Below are 16,460 nucleotides of genomic sequence, written 5' to 3' on the forward strand. Positions count from 1 at the left end.
AGGGGTTGTTATTTTGAAATGGATTTGTGGAAAGCAATTGAAAATCTCCAGGCATCCCATCTGTGTTTAAAGTAACAACAATAACAAAACTTTAAATTAGCATAGGAGATTTAAGACATTTCAGGAAAACATTGATTAAATCTGCCAATGAAATGAACGTGTTTGGCGAGTGACCTAATTAGTGTATGCTTGGTTCTTTTTCACTGCACTGCTTACCACTAATTGCTGTTCTGCTGGTCTTCTCCTGACAAGTAAGAAAAAACAAGGATGAGGGATTTGTTGAGGAAATAGTGACATTCAGTTTTAATTCATTTGAACCTGCTGCCAAGCTTCATTATGGAACTGAGAAACTGAGACCGGGAGGCCCCCAGCCATTTAGGTTATAGGAGACGGAGATGTTTAGTGTCTGCCAGTGTATTTGGGTAGCACTTATTGCAGCTAGCTATAAACTGGAGTTTGCTGATGCTTAGCTGTTTTGTTTCCCCCACAGGTAAAAAAAAAACCCTTCTACTGGTTTTATTTTTAAAATTTAATTATTTAGACCTAATGGCATCAGGCCAGCACAAAATTATGGGCACTGTGTTTCTTAAAGGAAGGGTTTAACAATTATTTTAGATAGTCTTGTCCTGGGTTTCTTTGTGTGTGTGCTTGCATGTAGGAACTTGTAATATGTAATTCTACAGAAAATCCTCAGGATCCTGGAGGACTTGTAGTGCTGGAGTACCAAAGTCACCCTCAGTCTAAGTACGCTTGAGGTGAGGGGTTGGTGTTAGTGATAAGTTCAATTTCCATCTCTCAAAGCAGTAGGGGACAGCACAGCTTTCCTTATTTGCGTTTGGAGTTCTTAAAGGAAAATGTCAGGATGCTTCAGGAAAAAAGGGGAAATAGTTTTGGTTTTGGTTTCCTGTAGCGGTGACGGATTCTTGTGAGCACAGTCTGAAGGTCCTGGTTTAGAATCTGAGTTCGTTTTTCACGATGTTCTGCATAAAAACTGGGGGGGAAAAGTGTATAATCCATTGACCAGAATATTTACAAGGCAGGGAACACACAGTAAAAATGCAGAGGAGAGAGAAGGGAAAAAAGGCTGTGGAATTTGAGTCTAGCAGAGGGACAGTCTGCTGGGGCTTGCGCTTGTTTTTAAAGGAGGAAAAAGAAATCTGTTTTCTTAGAGCAGCGTCTGATTGGCAGGCCCTGATCTGATTTTCATCCCAGGGGATGATTCCAACCATTTTCCTACTTTTCCCAGGAGGAGCCAGGGAACAGAGCAGGGATAGATGCTGGAGCAGCCAAACCCAGCCACAATGCACCTGCCAGGGTCAACCACAGCAGCCCAGTTCTGCTGGCGGGGAGCACAACCCACTTCAGCCACAGCCTGGACAAGAGGGAAGGACTCTCAGCGCAGGGAGTTTGGGGCTTCATTTACACTTTGGAGAACACTGGAAAGGATGTTCCAAGACCCAGTTTTAGCTTTTGTGGGGGCTAAACTTCATCCACCCATACAAGTATATTAAAAAAAAACCCAAAAAACAAGAACCCCCCCCCACCCCAAACACAAAAACACAATAACCAACACTATTTAGTTAGTGCCCGAGACACAAAAAATGAAGTGAGATTATAAACAAATGAAATATTTGAGTGTAGGTCACTAACATAGACTGTAAACATCTACGTGGAGGAATGGAAACTGCACAAGAAGGCATCATGCCTGGTTTTCTGTTATATAGTATTGCAGGGTTCTTGTAAGGATACTTGAATGCTGAAACAGCCTGGGAACTTGGCTTCCCTTGCAGCAGATTGATGTTCTTTGGACGGGTTTTCAGCCATGGAGTGATTTTGTCCTGATGTTCTGTGTGTGGTGGAGAGATGTGTCAGGAGGGGGGAGGGCTACAAAAAGATACTTGGAATGGAAATGAGCTTGAGGGAAGGAAAAAGAACAGCTTTGCAGTGAGACTGGGAGTAGTAATACTAGAATGCATAATGGGCAGCTAAAGATGTGGGGTTTTTGTCTCGAGACTCCACTGGATCTCTGATATGGTCATAGAGCCCTTTGTGTCCACTGAAAAAATTCTTAGAAAATATTCATGGTTTTAGATATTATGGACTAAAGTTACTCCTCAATGATTTATTATGCTAGACATACCTAGGATATTTGTTATGCTAGATATCTAGGATACAACACTGGAATATTCTTACGCATTCTGTTTTTTATTTACAAGCAAAACTAACTTAGCTGTGAATAATTACTGTGCTGTCTAGAAAGTCAGATTAAAAATAAACTCCTTTCTATTCTTTCATGCATGAAACCTGCACTGTACAGTGATGCTAAATATAAAAATCTAACTCCACTATCTGTTTTTAATGACAATGGTAAAATTACTTTTGCATTTTTACCTCCTAACTGTTGGGCATGGAAATGGTGAGAAATAAAAAACAATTCAGTTTCCTGAGAAGACCACCTAACTGTCCTAAAAAGTTATTTTCTCAGTGTTTGATCCAAGCCATCTCATCACTTCCCAAGATGTTTCAGATTTCCCATTTGACAGCTCTGGCTTCTTGTCAGGATCTCTCATATAGGAAACTGTATCTCCTTCCTCCTCCCAGAAGTTTCTCTTCCAGAGGGCAAAGGCTTCCAGGGAGGACTCTTGCTCGTTTGTAGCATGTTTTTTTATTTCAAAGCAGCATCAGCTTTGCTGCTGCTCTGCAGTGAGAAGAGAGCTTGGATAGCACTGCAAAGGAAAATGCGATGTAGGACAAGCTGATTTAAAAATGGCTTGCAGTAAAAAAGGAAAATCAAATGAGACAGTCAGAGAAGGTCAAAAACTCCTCACATCCCCAAGCTGATCAAACTCTTGTGTTTATTAGATTTGTTACCACAGTGTCCCTCAATCTGTCAGTGTCTGTATTACAGTTTCCCTCAATCTGTAGTGACGCCATATCAAAAAAAAACCTCCCTAGTCCTCCCCACAACAAGAAACCCTCCACCAAACAAACCAAAATAGAAAACTGAGCAAAGAAAAGAAAAGAAAGGTTCACATCTTGACTTTGCTAAAGAATAGTGCTTTTCACGCTCCTTAAGCCAGCAGTTTCTTTAATAATTTTGTCTGTTTCTGTTTTCTTATTTCTTTTAGTTTTCTTAAAACTTTGTAGATGAGATTGAAGCCAAGGAACAAAAACATCCATGTGCACAAAATTCTTTCACGATTGGACATTGAGCAATGTATGCATACCAAAATAATAATAGAGATGTTTGTAATTTTGAGGGGCAATGTGATAACAAGCACACAATCTTACACCTAGATTTGGTGCAGAGAGGATGGCAATGAAGTCTCCCAGGAGTAGGAAGAAAGGCTGAGAAAAGAAACACAAATGGATACAGGAGGAAATCATATCTGTGGTTGCCTCCTGTAGGATGTGTATTGACCTAGTAAATGGAGATGTCTGCAAAGAAGCTATAAATATGCTTGTGCTAATATTATTAAAGCTTTCAGGCAGTTCAGATTCATCCATATGGCTTTCCAGAGGGAAGCCAAAGATGTGGCCCTTGGCCACAGCTTGTCTGAGCAGCACATGCCTACCTGCGCTGTAATTGCTTAATAAGATATAGGGGTTTTCCCTGGATGGATTGTGAAATATATGCAGCTGCCTAAATAGGTGCTTGGTGAGATTTTTAGATCTTCCTAATTCAGTTGAAATCTTTATGAGCAAGACATTTGAATGCTGTTGAAGGTCAGAGAGGGCTCAGTGCTTTAAAAATTGTAAAAAGTTGATTCCTTGCCTTCTTACCCCTGCTTTATTTCTGTAGGAGAATAAAAATACTTTCAGAGTTTTTGCTATCCATTAGGGGCATAACAGCACTGGGCTTGCTTGAACATACCAGTGTTGCTGGCTAAAGGAAGAAAAAAAATGGAGAGAGAGGAAGAGAAGATAGGAAGTGACTGTCTGATTAATATACTAAACAAATGGAAATACTGGGAGTAAGAAAGCCACTTAAAAGCAGATGATTATCCCTTGCCAATCCCTAAGATCTAACCTCTAAGCTGTTGTTCAGATGATACCCCAAAGCAATTCCTGGCAGAGATCTGGCCCTTGTTCCAGCAAGGAGGGTAGGGAGATGAAGGGGATGTGGTTTAACCAAAGCCGAGACTTTGCTCTCTCACCATCTCCTAGAGCTATCTGGCAGTTGCCTGTAGAGCACACATTGGGATTTCTCTCTGAACTGGTCCCACCTGCTGGAAAGCTGCACACATGGCCCCTGCACACATGGATCTAGCCTGCCACACAGACTTATTGCCCTCCTTTTCTGAGGCTTAATCTTTGTATGGCTTCAAAGGACAGGAGGAGTGTTTTCTCGTGAGACCACAAACTGCAAGCTGTAGCTTTGTATCCCAGGAAGGTCCCTAATGTTACCTTCTCTTATGGAAGAGATGGAGTAGGACTCCAGAGCACTGGGTGTGTGTGCCCTTCTGCTGCCAGGGACCTTTAATCTGTTAAGACTGACAAACACCAGCCTACACTCCCTCTCTTCTTCATATCTTCTGGCACTTTAAAGCTTCAGGTCACTACGTTCCCCTAAACACCACTAGGTTCAGGAAAAAAGACAATAGAGTGACAAATAGAGGTGTGGTGGCAGTGCTACTGCAAGATCATGAGACTGTGTGAGAGAATGGAAAGATTATTCCTTCTTTATGAAAAGAAAATCTTGATCTCTGCTCATAACATGGATAATACTGAAAAACTGTGTTTATCTGTTTATTTTCCAGGTTATGGTTTTGTAGATTTTGACAGTCCCGCAGCAGCACAGAAAGCAGTAGCATCTCTCAAAGCAAATGGCGTGCAGGCACAGATGGCAAAGGTAAGAGGAACTCTGTCACTGCAGGTTTATTTCAGCTCTTAGATTAAATTTACAAGGGTTTGTTTTGCTCCTGTTTTTCTTAAGTCTTTGGGTTGGTTATTCCAAAGATTCTTTCATCCTTTGGCTCCGGCACCTTGTTCATGGTTTGTCTGTGTTCTTGACAGCTGTGTCTCATGTAATGGGCTCTGCTCTGATTGTCTCTCTGTACCCCTGTTTGGAGAGGGTTGTAAGACAGAGCACTGAAGTGGAAGAGCATTGGAAATGCCTTTTGCTAAGTACTGGGTGAAAGAGTTGTCTTTTCTTCACCTTGAAGTTGTCTTAGTTTAGTTCCTTTGCTTTGGAAAGTTACTCTTTTCTGATGGGGCTGGTGGGCTTCTCTGAAGGAGAGATTGACTGAGCATAAGGAAAATCTGGTTGATCTGCCTAGATTTGGCTTCTCCTGCTTGTTGAGTTTTTTTTTTTTTTTTTTTTTTTTTTTTTTTTTTGTTTTGTTTTATTTTGAGGACATAAATGAGAGTGTAGAAGATTGCTGGAAGAATAGTTGCTAAAGGCTGCCTGGAGATGATTGGCATCTGCTCACAGAGGCTGCAGGAGCCATAGCCAGAGCAGTGAGCTCAGTCACTCTGGTCTTGGAATTGTCCTTTGTCCCCAGGCAAAGGGGCTGGTGGTGAGACAGGGCTTATGGTAATGACCATTGTGGGTCCAGCTGTTGCCTTTCTGAAGTTGGAATAATGTGTCTTTGGGCTCTAGACTTTGTCAGCCAGTAAAAATAGCTGTTGCTTTCTACTTTAAAAATGCCTTGCCTGAGAATCACAGAAGGCACTTAATAGTGCCTGATTTAGTCTCTCTAGAAATGATGCTGTCCTAGAATCTAAAACAGTGAAAGCAAACAGGTAATTACAAAAAAAAGAGGGAAATCAACTGATAAACAACCATCAGATTTCAATATTTCCACTTAAAGGAATGTTGGTGGTTTAAACCTTTGTTTTTCAATGATGTTTTAGTAAAAACATAGTTTTGTTTTGGTGTATGGGTTTTTTTTATTTTTTTTTTTTTTTTAGGGAGAAAAGTAATTGCTGGTAAATGAGGTTCTTTTGCCTTCTACTGAATTACACTCACTGTGCCTGAAAGAAACTGGATGTCAACGATGTATTTCTGTTTAAAAGCATCCCACAATGCAAGCTAGGCTGTTTTATTGGTTCTTAGTTTTTATTGACACATGGTGATAAAAAATATTTGCTTCAAATGGGTAAAAGATGGCGAGCAGAAGAATGTGAACTTCTGCTAAGGATTGTGCTATTTTATTTCTCAGATATACAGCAGCTCCTTGTTAAAATATAGACAATTTGATGCATTAGTCAAGCTGTGGAAAAGAAACCAAAGACAGGAGATATGTTTTCTCCTAATGATTGATATCAAATAGCCCTTTCTAGAAAGGAGTAAATCTATATAAAATTGTAAAAAATCTAAATCCATATAAAACTGTACAGTTATGGATTTAAAATTACAGATTTAAAGATAGGATTGAAAGATAAATCTATGCTTGGGGTTGTCAGGATTCAGAACAATGAACAATTGCAGTACATATATTCGTGGAAACACCAGAAAAGATGGTGGCTTAAAACATTGTGGTTTGGATTGTCCAGTGTTTAGGGACTAAAAGCAAAGCCTGATGTTTTCAGAGTGGGAAGAGCTGTACCAGCCCTTGAATGGTTTGTTTTCTGGGGAACCTGTGGCAGGAGCAGCTTTTTGCCCTGTGAGATTTTGAGGTGGCTGGTGTGTACAGATTTGTTTGCATAAGACTGACTGTATTTTTATTATTTAGCCATGGTGCCTGGGATCTCAGATTCTTTTTAGTGTGTTTGATAGCTCAAGATAAATATACAGCTGACTTTTCTTATCTCTGAAAAAAATCTAAGTATTTAGAAAAATGAGGTTTCAAAGGAAGTTGAGATGACTCCACACAAAGTACCTCACATTGCTGAGAAGGCAGGAGCCTGGGAAAGCAAATCTATTGGAGAAACATGTCAGTTCTTGCATATGTTGGAAGCCAAGTTGCATAACAGGGCTGAAAGACAGCATTACCTGCCAGTGAAAGTAATGCTGAAAGACAGCATTACCTGCCAGTGTTGGAATTAACAGTGAGGGCTCAGAAGAGGTTTGAGGAAAGGGGCAGAACAATAATCTAACCTGCATTTCTGGAAGTTTAGCCAGAGCAGTTTTATTTCAAGAGCTCCTTTAATTAGTGGTGAATGGTGGCTCTCAAATAAAATCAAAATAAAATAAGTTAAGTCTGAAGAAATTCCCTAAACCTTTTGTATGCCATGCTTTCATAGTGTCAGTGTTCTCTTTAACTGTGCATTGCAAAGCGGAGAAACTGCCCTGTGTAGAGGCCAGAGAGGAGACAGACTGTAACCTGTGTTCAGCAAGTGTCAAAAAATCTCAATCCAGCTGTGGATGCTTTTGAGTAAAGGTGAAAGAGGTGTTGGCCAACTCTTTCTATGTGCTGGCCTTCTTCAGTAGTGAGAGAAAATATGCTGAAGTGTCGGCATTGTCTGTGATGTTTTCCTGGAGAGAGCTCTTGCTCGGAAAGAGTGGCTCTTTCTCAGTTTTAACACAATATAATTTTTCTCATAGAAATCCAGGAATCTTCTTTGAAAAACAAAAAGCAGAACTGAACCCCAGTTCATCTTGGTTAGCAGAAGTATCTTGTGGATACTTGAGTAAAATATACTCATTTTATCAATGCTAAAATGCAGCTGCCTCCCTCTTTTTTTATAGAATTTGGACAGCATTTTGGCTGATTTTGTTTCAGAATGCTGCCTCTGGAAGAAGGTTAAACTCTGGTGGATTGATGCTCCAAGTCCCATCAGCATTGGAAGACTTGTTCTGTCGAGGCTAATACACCCCATAAAGCCACAAAAGGGAAAAAACCCAATTGTTGAACATGTCTGAATTTCTTTTCTTGCTCTGGTTTGAAGCAGGCGGGTGAGGATTCGGCTGAGGGAGAGGAACAGCAGTAGTGTGCCTGCAGAGGTGTAGTGGTGGCAGCTGAGGAGATGAGGTCTCATGTGGCCCACTTGGGGGGACAAGGACCCACACAAGGACAGGACCCACCCACAGGAGAGTTGTGTGAGGCTCTTGCACTCAGTTGTTGTCACCTGGCTTCTTTTGCATTTCTCTCTCAGAGAGACGTGAACCAGGAGTTCTGAGCACTTCTCTTGTCCTATGTTCATCTAGGTTTGTCCATATATTCAAAAGTGCTTATTAAGCATTTCATTTATTGATCCCTCAGCTATGCAGCTGCTGAGGGATGTTTTCCTAGCTGGCCTTATTTTGCTGTGTGCCTTTAGACATGCAGATTCATTTGTGTATATTTAGTGCCTGCTTGGTCAGGCTTGTAGAGTCCAGGTGGTTTTTTGGGTTTGTATTCCTTCTAAAAATGGCACAACTGATATGCCTCTGCATAATCTCACAGGAATTATTGATTTGGTTGTCTCTTTATGCTAGGGACTGCAGAAACATGACAGAAAAAAAAACATTGCTTATGTACATGATTTATATATCAGCTTAGGTTTTTTCCAGATGCTCCTTTCCTGCATTTCCTAGAAAAATATTATAGACAGAATATGGAAAATTAATAAGGAGACTCTTAGTAATATGGGAGTTGGCTCAGACAAGTAGGCAAAGAAGCCTAGTACACATGAAAAATGTATCAGTGTTCTAATAAAATCTGTAGACACGTCTATTCTTGGGATTTGCAATAGTCCTTCACCCAGAATTGCACATTCATGAGGACACTTCTTAATCTACTTTATATGTAAGTTTTAATGATGCCAAGGAGTCTAAATCACCTGAAAAATCAATAGAAGTCTGCTGTCTAAATAAATTTGAGCTTCTGAGCCTGCAGTTGAACTGTGCAATCAGTTTATCTCTTCACAGACATTTGGGGTCCTCTCTACCATTTTTTATTTCCAGTTCTAGTCTGCTGTAAGATTGCATAATGTGAAAGTTCAGGCAAAGGTAGGTTCTTGCAGAGTATCTAATAGCTTCTTTAATACCTAGCAGCCCATCAAGAGTATTGAAACAAATGCATTCACAAAGGAAGGGTTCTCAGTCCTGCTTTTATAAGGATTAAAAATGTATTTGATCCTGTGTATCTTCTCTGGGCTTTCCTTTTGTACATGTAATGCATTTAGACATCCTCAAGACCTGCGTGAAAAATGCGGATATTAAAGGGATATTTAATTAGTGCTTGCAGTTGTCTAAGTCCAAGGAATCATTTCTTGACTACTCTGCTGCAGTAATTGCCATCCAGAGAGTACACTGCAGGAACTGGTTCTGAGAAAGGGCTGTGCCAGTAGGCTCTGATGTGTTTTCCTCCACAAGGGAATTGCAGTAAGTGATTTTGCTTCTTGTGTGATATTTTTCTCATCTTTCCATCATGCAGAAGCTTAAATACAGGGAGTAGTCACCATCTAGGCGAAAGATAAAAGGGAGCTATTTCCCACAGACCAGAGCCAAGCACAAGAGCTTCTAAAGAGGAACAGAGAGCTGGTTGCTTCATAGTTAAATAGAAAGATTTTCTCCAGGAACCAAGGAAAAGGAAATCCCACAGAAGAAAATCTTATTTATTTTCCAGACTTTTGCGTAGGTTTTAAGCATTGCTCTGGTATGAGTCAGCTGACCAAATAATTTTGTTCTGTCTGCTTATTTTTCAGCTTCCTATTCTCTTATTTTTAAATTACTTCCCTTTTTTTCTCTGTCAGACACAAGTGCTCTAAAGGGCTGATCCTTAAAATGGAAAAACTCTGATGAGAACCCTTCTTTCCAATGTTTTTTTAACCTATTTTAATGAAAAGTTTTGTTTGCTTCTGCCATTTATAAATTCATGAAAATAATTAGAATGCTGTCCGTACAAAATATGAAATATGGCCTATACACATGGTACACTGGTTTCCTAACTCATGATTGAAATGTCTGCAAATTTTAGCTAACAAAACCTCAGGATATTGAGGTTTTTGATAATGTTTTTGGTTAACAGCCCTACTGACTGAGCTAACCTTCCTTCTGAAACCAAAGTGAGGTTCTAGGAGTTTCAGAGCCCAATATTGAAATTGTCAGGCTTTGTTTTACTCCTATGCTTTAATTATCAGATATCCCATCCCCACCAAACTGTTCTATGAAGTCTGATATTTGTATTGGTGATTTCTAAACCACTGTTTTCATTTGCTGCTGGGGCAGGAGCTGGAAGCAGTGTAGGAGAAGCTGAGAACATGGCTGTGCTGGCCACCTTCCACATCATTTCTGAATGAATTGCACAGCCAGGCGTGGGCTGCTGCTGCTGCAACACTTGTCAGAGACGTTTGGCACAACTCTTGTACGTGTGTGGAGCACTCTCCAGTGAGCTCTCCTCTCATCTTCCAAAAATGTGCACCCTCTCTCCCTGTGCTTTTGCTCAGCACATATTGGCTGACCAATACTGACCTGAATAGATAACAGCCTGGGGTTCAATCAAAATGAAAGTTACAGCTGGAAAGAAATGGGAGGTAGTTCAGTTTAAATTTGGAAATTACACATGCAAATGTTTCTCTCTGCTTTGATTTCTTTTACCAAGTCAGCCACACCAAAGATGTCCTGCAGAAGCACTAACTGGAAGTTCCAGGTTTCATGTACTGCTGCTTATCAAAGTCATGCTGTCCTCATCCTCTCTTGCCTGCTTATCTCTGTTTTTCATAAATTATCTTTTACTCTTGGGATGGGGAATCATAGTTTCCCAGATGGATCTGGCCTTTAAGCGCAGGTTTTGTAAAATAGGATAGTTTTCCATTTCTTAAGGGATAATAATTGACAAAGCAAGAGCGTTAAGAAGATGCTAAATTATTTGTTGATATTAGGTTTTATATCAAAATTTTTAGGATAATATGCCTCGAAAGTTTTCTTGGTCGGTTTTGGGGGGTTTTTTGGTGGGTTAATTTTTGAGATTTTTGTGGGATTTTTTTGTGTTTGTTTTTGGGTTTGTTTTGGTATTTTGTTTTTGTTTTGGGGTTTTTTTGAGTTTTGTTTTTTTTTTTTTTTTCCTAAGATGAACACTGTCTAAATTCAGGATTCAAATCACAGATGTGCTAGCAAAGGGCTAACTTTAAATTTCAGAAAATCTGCAGTAGCAGATAACAGTGTCCTATGAGCATCCTAGACAGTCAACACTGAAGCAATGAGTGGCTTTGCACAAACAATGATATATTGGGGTGGTAGCAAAGATACATGACATTAATGGAAGGACTTCCTAGTCTTGTCCAGCCTTGTAAATTTTATGTTCTACCTGAGAACTGTATGGCCGCCAGTGTGAAATGATCTTAAGATCCTTTTCCTGCTTTTAAATGTGCATTCACAAGCCAATATAGAACACATTAGCTTGAGCCATTCTTGAAAGAGCATTGAGTTATCCTGGGGGTACTAAAATCCAGCAGTCCTTTCACACTTGCATGTGGTGCTCCTAAAAACATGTGGATCAGCATGAAGGAGAGTATGCACATCGACAGTGTTTGAACCACACCTGCCAAATTTATAAACAATAATTTCTTTGGGGGTTTTCAGAAGTGCTTAACTTGACATAATTCTACACTCTGAAAGTGCATGGAACTTTACTGTTGGCCAATTGAGAGGAATTAGGTCAGTACTATGTTCCTTTGTTCCCAAAAATTGTAGCTCAGCATCTTTCTTAACCACTAAGTTAACTTAGAAAATCTTACAGCAAACACAATCATGTTTATTCTCTAGCTATCACCTCAGATAGACCTGGCCATGGTATTTTCCTTCCCTTTTCAAGTGCTGCTTTAGTTTCTACATTTACTTGATTTTTTTTTTTCCATACTGTAACTTCATCTAACATTAAAACATTCCTCTGCCTTTGAAAATTAAAATACAAACAATCAGTAAATATATCCACCTCCATGCTATTAATGCCTTGCACCACAGAACAGATGCTGAAAGTGGAAAATGTAGCCAACTTTTAGGCTGAAGAATAGTGGAATTACTGGGTTCTTTTCGGGTTATGAACTTCAGCCAAACAAGAGTTGGCCTTTTTTCATAAATACACATTGTTCTTGACTTTCCTCTGACTTGGAACACATTTGAATTGGTAATAATACAGCTGAAATCCACAGAGCTTTGGCAGTCTAAGCTGGGGAGAAGAATGGGGCTCCCTATCTTTAGCACTCACATAGCTATACATCTTGGAAGCTCTTACACACTCTTTGCAAACCCTTTATGTTTGCAGAACAGGAAATCTGAGTCCTGCAAACGAGTTAAACACTGGAGTCAGATTAATTCTTTTTTGCCTCCATACTCAGGAAACTCCAAACGCCCCACAGAGGAGTTATCCAACCACAACTATGCAGCTTGGGAATCTGCAGCTCAGACTGAGCAAAACTATGTTCTAAATTCAGTAAGCACAGGTTTACTCACCAGGAAAAAGCCAGCGCATGCTGAAATGATCAAAAAACTGTGGTTTTAGAAAATATTACTGTGGTAGAAAATGGACATAGCCTTTCTTTCAGTGACATATCATTTAATTATATTCTTCTGTAGATCAGCCTGAAGACAATGCTTTTGGTAGGTGAGAGACAACAATTCATTGTATCTGGCATGATGATTCATGTGACCACCAGCAGGAGGATACGTGCGTGCTTTTTGGGGTACCCCTTAGTCTGGGCTGAGACACAGCTTCAACAAAGCAATGCAATTTGTGTGAAAACCAGGCCACTTTCAGATTATTTGGTCTGATTTGGAAAGCAGGTGTGCAAACTTCAGTGGCATTTCTTTTGAGTTGATGCAAGTGCCTGTATAACAGCTCATCAGCCTGGAAATGCACAGGTGCACACTCTGCCAGTAAACACAAATCTACCAGTAATATGCTTAGATATTCCCTGTGCAGTTATGCATCCCCCTCTGAATATCTAAATGTTACTGTATTAGTGAATACTCTGCTTGTTATTTCTTTATTAATGACTGTCTCCCATTCAACTGACATGACTGAGTAGGCTGGCTGTAATCTAAATAAATTTTAGTTTAGATGCAGTTTTGTTCACTAATGAATGATAATTTTTGTCACTATATAAGGAAACTCTTTTTTTCCTTTGTATAAAAATAAGAAATTAGGCTGTGCTTATGCTGTATGCAACATACTCAGTCATAATGGAAGCTCACTGAATTTTTTAGTTCTTTCCCTTTACAAATTTGTGCTCAGGAAGGGAGATAATGATGACATGAGCAGTTGAATTCTATTTGTAGTCGTGATAAATTAGCTTTGATGTGATCAAAATAAATGTAAGAGATATAAGAATGTAAAACCCATTCTGGCCATATCAGACCAGATCAAAGTTCCTTCTGACATCAGATTCTCTTTCTGATAATGCACTATAGTATGTGCCAACAGAGGAGTACAAGAACCAGACAAGCATCTGAGGATACTTCCCCAGAGTAGTCTCTTAGCCTCTAGCAATTTGCAGTTTGGGATTTCTTCAGCTTGTATTGAATAGTCATTTGTAAAACTGCCTCCCCATCCCCAAATAAACAATTTATGCTGCCTGTTTTGCATTTAAAATTTTGGCAGCACAACATCCAGCTTTTAGAAATTCTTCAGTTTAACTTCCTGTTCTTCAAAGATCCATCTCCTTTGCTTGCTCTAAACCTGCAATGTAGATTTAATTGATTGCTTGCTAATTCTTGTATCAGGAGAGACAGAAGGCTCTTGTTCCCTATGAATCCTTTTCACTGCTCTTATGACTTTATAAAATGCAATCATAACTTCCTTTAATCCCTGTTCTGTTTCCAGTTTTAAGAAGGATGTGCCAGGATGTGTGTGCGTCAATAAGGATGTGGTTCTTAGAAGCAAGGAGCAGTTGCTAAGTAATGAACGTGAAACATGTTAAAGTGGCTTTGTAATATGAGAGCAGAGCTGACAGGAAGCTTAGAGGGTCATTTTATATCAATATGTTGGACATGAGGCAAGTATTGCTAATGCTGTGTAGTGCTGCAGCCTGGGAAATGAGAAAATGGACACAGAGAGGAATAATACATTTGGCTGGTATCAGGTACTTTGTAAGGCAGTCCTCATTTTGCACAAGGATAAATGCACATATCTGATTAAGCCTAGGAAGATCAATTTTTAAAAGAAGAACTGTCAGGTTTAGAAAAATGTACCCCAGAAATAATTGAAGTGTTAAAAAAATGTAACAGAGCTATTCCTTTAAAGCAGCAAGTGAAGAGAAGTATAACCCCAAGTATGAGGACATGTGTTCAGTGTGTCAAAAGGACATATACCAAACTCTCCCCATCTCTGTATAAATAAGGCATTATAAATAATTGCCTTAAAGTCTGGAATTGTTTGGTCACAGCTTTCCTTAAATATTAGATCAAATTAATATCTTTCATACTGATGAACAATACCTGAAACTGATGCCAGTTGGATGGATCAATATCTGGCCAGTTCTGTCAGTGGGTTTAAGGACTTTATCTTTGCCAGGGGCTACTGAAGCACCCCTGTGCATTTTGTCTTGCACCCACTGCTTGGGCATGATGTGACCAGCAATGCTGCAGCACATGCCTTCATATCTAAACCCAGGAAAGGACTGCAGCAGATGTCATGCTGTGCAATGAATCCTTATTTAGGAGAGATTTATATTCATATTCTTCTTTCTCCAGAGCTCAGGGTAGAAAGTGTTAGTCATTTTATTAGTCATAGCTCAAAATGGTGGACGTGCAGAAGAACCTAGGGGCTCTAAATTGCCAGTTCCTCCACTGTGTAGGCAGATGGAGTCTTTCTGTGATTCCCAAAGGTATGTACTGAGTACATCTGGGAGTTGTACCCCTACCAGAGACACCCTTTACACTGCCTTAATCGAGGTGCAGTGGCTATTTCCTCTACTGCTCCTCACAACTTTGTGATCTCAAAAATCACAGAGAACAATGAAAACTTCGATGAAAGCAGCTCTAAAGGCATTTTTTTGTAGTTGGAAAAATTGGTCCTCCCCTGTGTGCCACATGGTTAGAATATGGATATGGTATTTGGTTGGAGGTATGTTTTTGCCTTGTTGAAATGGATACAGCTTTGTTTATCTGGGTGCCAGTAAATAGCAAAGTGCAGAGTGTTCAATGATTACCACTTGGCAGTCATCCTCCATCCTCCTATTCTTACCCCAATTCAAAAAGGAAAACAGAGAGTGAAAAAAGTTGTTTGCTTCTAGCAGAAAACTTAGGAATTGGGATAATTAAGGCTTGGTGCTAGAAAGCTTGGCTTTGAATTCCTCAGAACAAGTGAACATACCTTTCTAGTAGTTGAGACTGAAGTCTGTGTCTCAGACGTCACTTCATGCAACTGAATCATGTTTGGTCTTTAAATTCAGTTGGTAGATGGAAAAAGAAAGAGAAGACACCTTGAATAAAGGCTTCTCCATCTTCAAAGGTATCTTTGGCACTTTACTACCCCACTTAGTTGATAGATGATGCTGTTCCAGTGCAGTATCAGAGTTCTGTCTCTCTGTGTATGGCTATAGGGGGTTTTAGTCTGTGCATGCCTAGTTGATAAGTATTCAAGAAACTATACTTCTACCAATGTATGCCCACATTTATGGATGATAATTTAGAAATATTTGTGAGAAAATTTTATAATGAGATTCTCATGAGTAGTAAAAAGTATTGCAGTGGTATTTTCATAATATGTGCTGGTGGAGTATGACTATTTGCTAGTAATAGCTCTAAGCCCTGAAAATAAAATAGTATGTGGGGTTTTTAGGCATGTGCTGTAGAAATAGGAAGGAAATTGGAGGTAAATTAAATCTTGGTCATAATCAGCCAGTATTTTTCCATCTGTCAGCAAATCCTGGCAAAAAATTCCAAAACAACAACAAAACTGTAAACTCTGAGACGAGATTTAGTGATTTACTGTCTGCTTTAACTGTGCCTATAGCTTGCAGTAGAGCTACACAGCCTCAGGGTTTCCCAGATATTTCCATAACTTATTTGTCCATTTTGCATAAAAGGTTATGATCCCACCATTTATCTAAACATTTTCCTAGTCACCTACTCCAATTATAGCTTGTTATGGAAAGCCAGGACTATCATTTATATGTCTGTGTTGCTGTATTATAGGGATGCAGCATAAAGCAGCATGTGGAGTTAGTGAAGTGAGGCTTTTGCAGTATCTTAGCTTCCAAAAAATCTTTTCCCTTGCTTAAAAACTGTTCATCAGTGAAAGGTCACCATTCCTAATAGCATGACCTAATTCACTTCAGCCTGCCTTCCCACTGCACAGCACATTGCACATGGTAAAGTCATGGGCTTGGTAAAGGAGCCAGAACTGATCCAAACCAGGTTGAAGTCTGGCTGTAATGGGGTCACAGTGGTCTCGCTGCCCTGCCCTCTCTTGGGGGGTTGCTGAGCCTACCAAGAGTGATGGAAATCTTCCCTTTCAGAACAAAATTTAATTAGCTGAATACATAATGGCTGTCTGTTGTATGATCATTCTTCTGGGTCTGCTTGAACTCAGGCTTTCTATGCTAAAAAGGAATGTTGGATGCAGACCCTGCTTTGCTTTCCTTGAAGTTCA

The 16,460-nt window shown here is 39.7% G+C and overlaps 1 protein-coding gene across 4 annotated transcripts in view; it reads left to right on the forward strand.

Moving 5' to 3' along the window:
- Positions 1–16,460, forward strand: part of RBMS3 (RNA binding motif single stranded interacting protein 3) — a 702,347-nt gene that overhangs the window by 438,580 nt on the left and 247,307 nt on the right. For all 4 annotated transcript variants that reach the window (XM_030232505.2, XM_030232511.2, XM_030232509.2 and 1 more), the window contains one exon: positions 4,761–4,852. In XM_030232505.2, the coding sequence (XP_030088365.1) occupies positions 4,761–4,852 (92 nt within the window). The remainder of the gene's footprint in view (positions 1–4,760; positions 4,853–16,460) is intronic.

This window comes from Serinus canaria, chromosome 2 (assembly GCF_022539315.1).
Source record: "Serinus canaria isolate serCan28SL12 chromosome 2, serCan2020, whole genome shotgun sequence".
NCBI lineage: Eukaryota > Metazoa > Chordata > Aves > Passeriformes > Fringillidae > Serinus > Serinus canaria.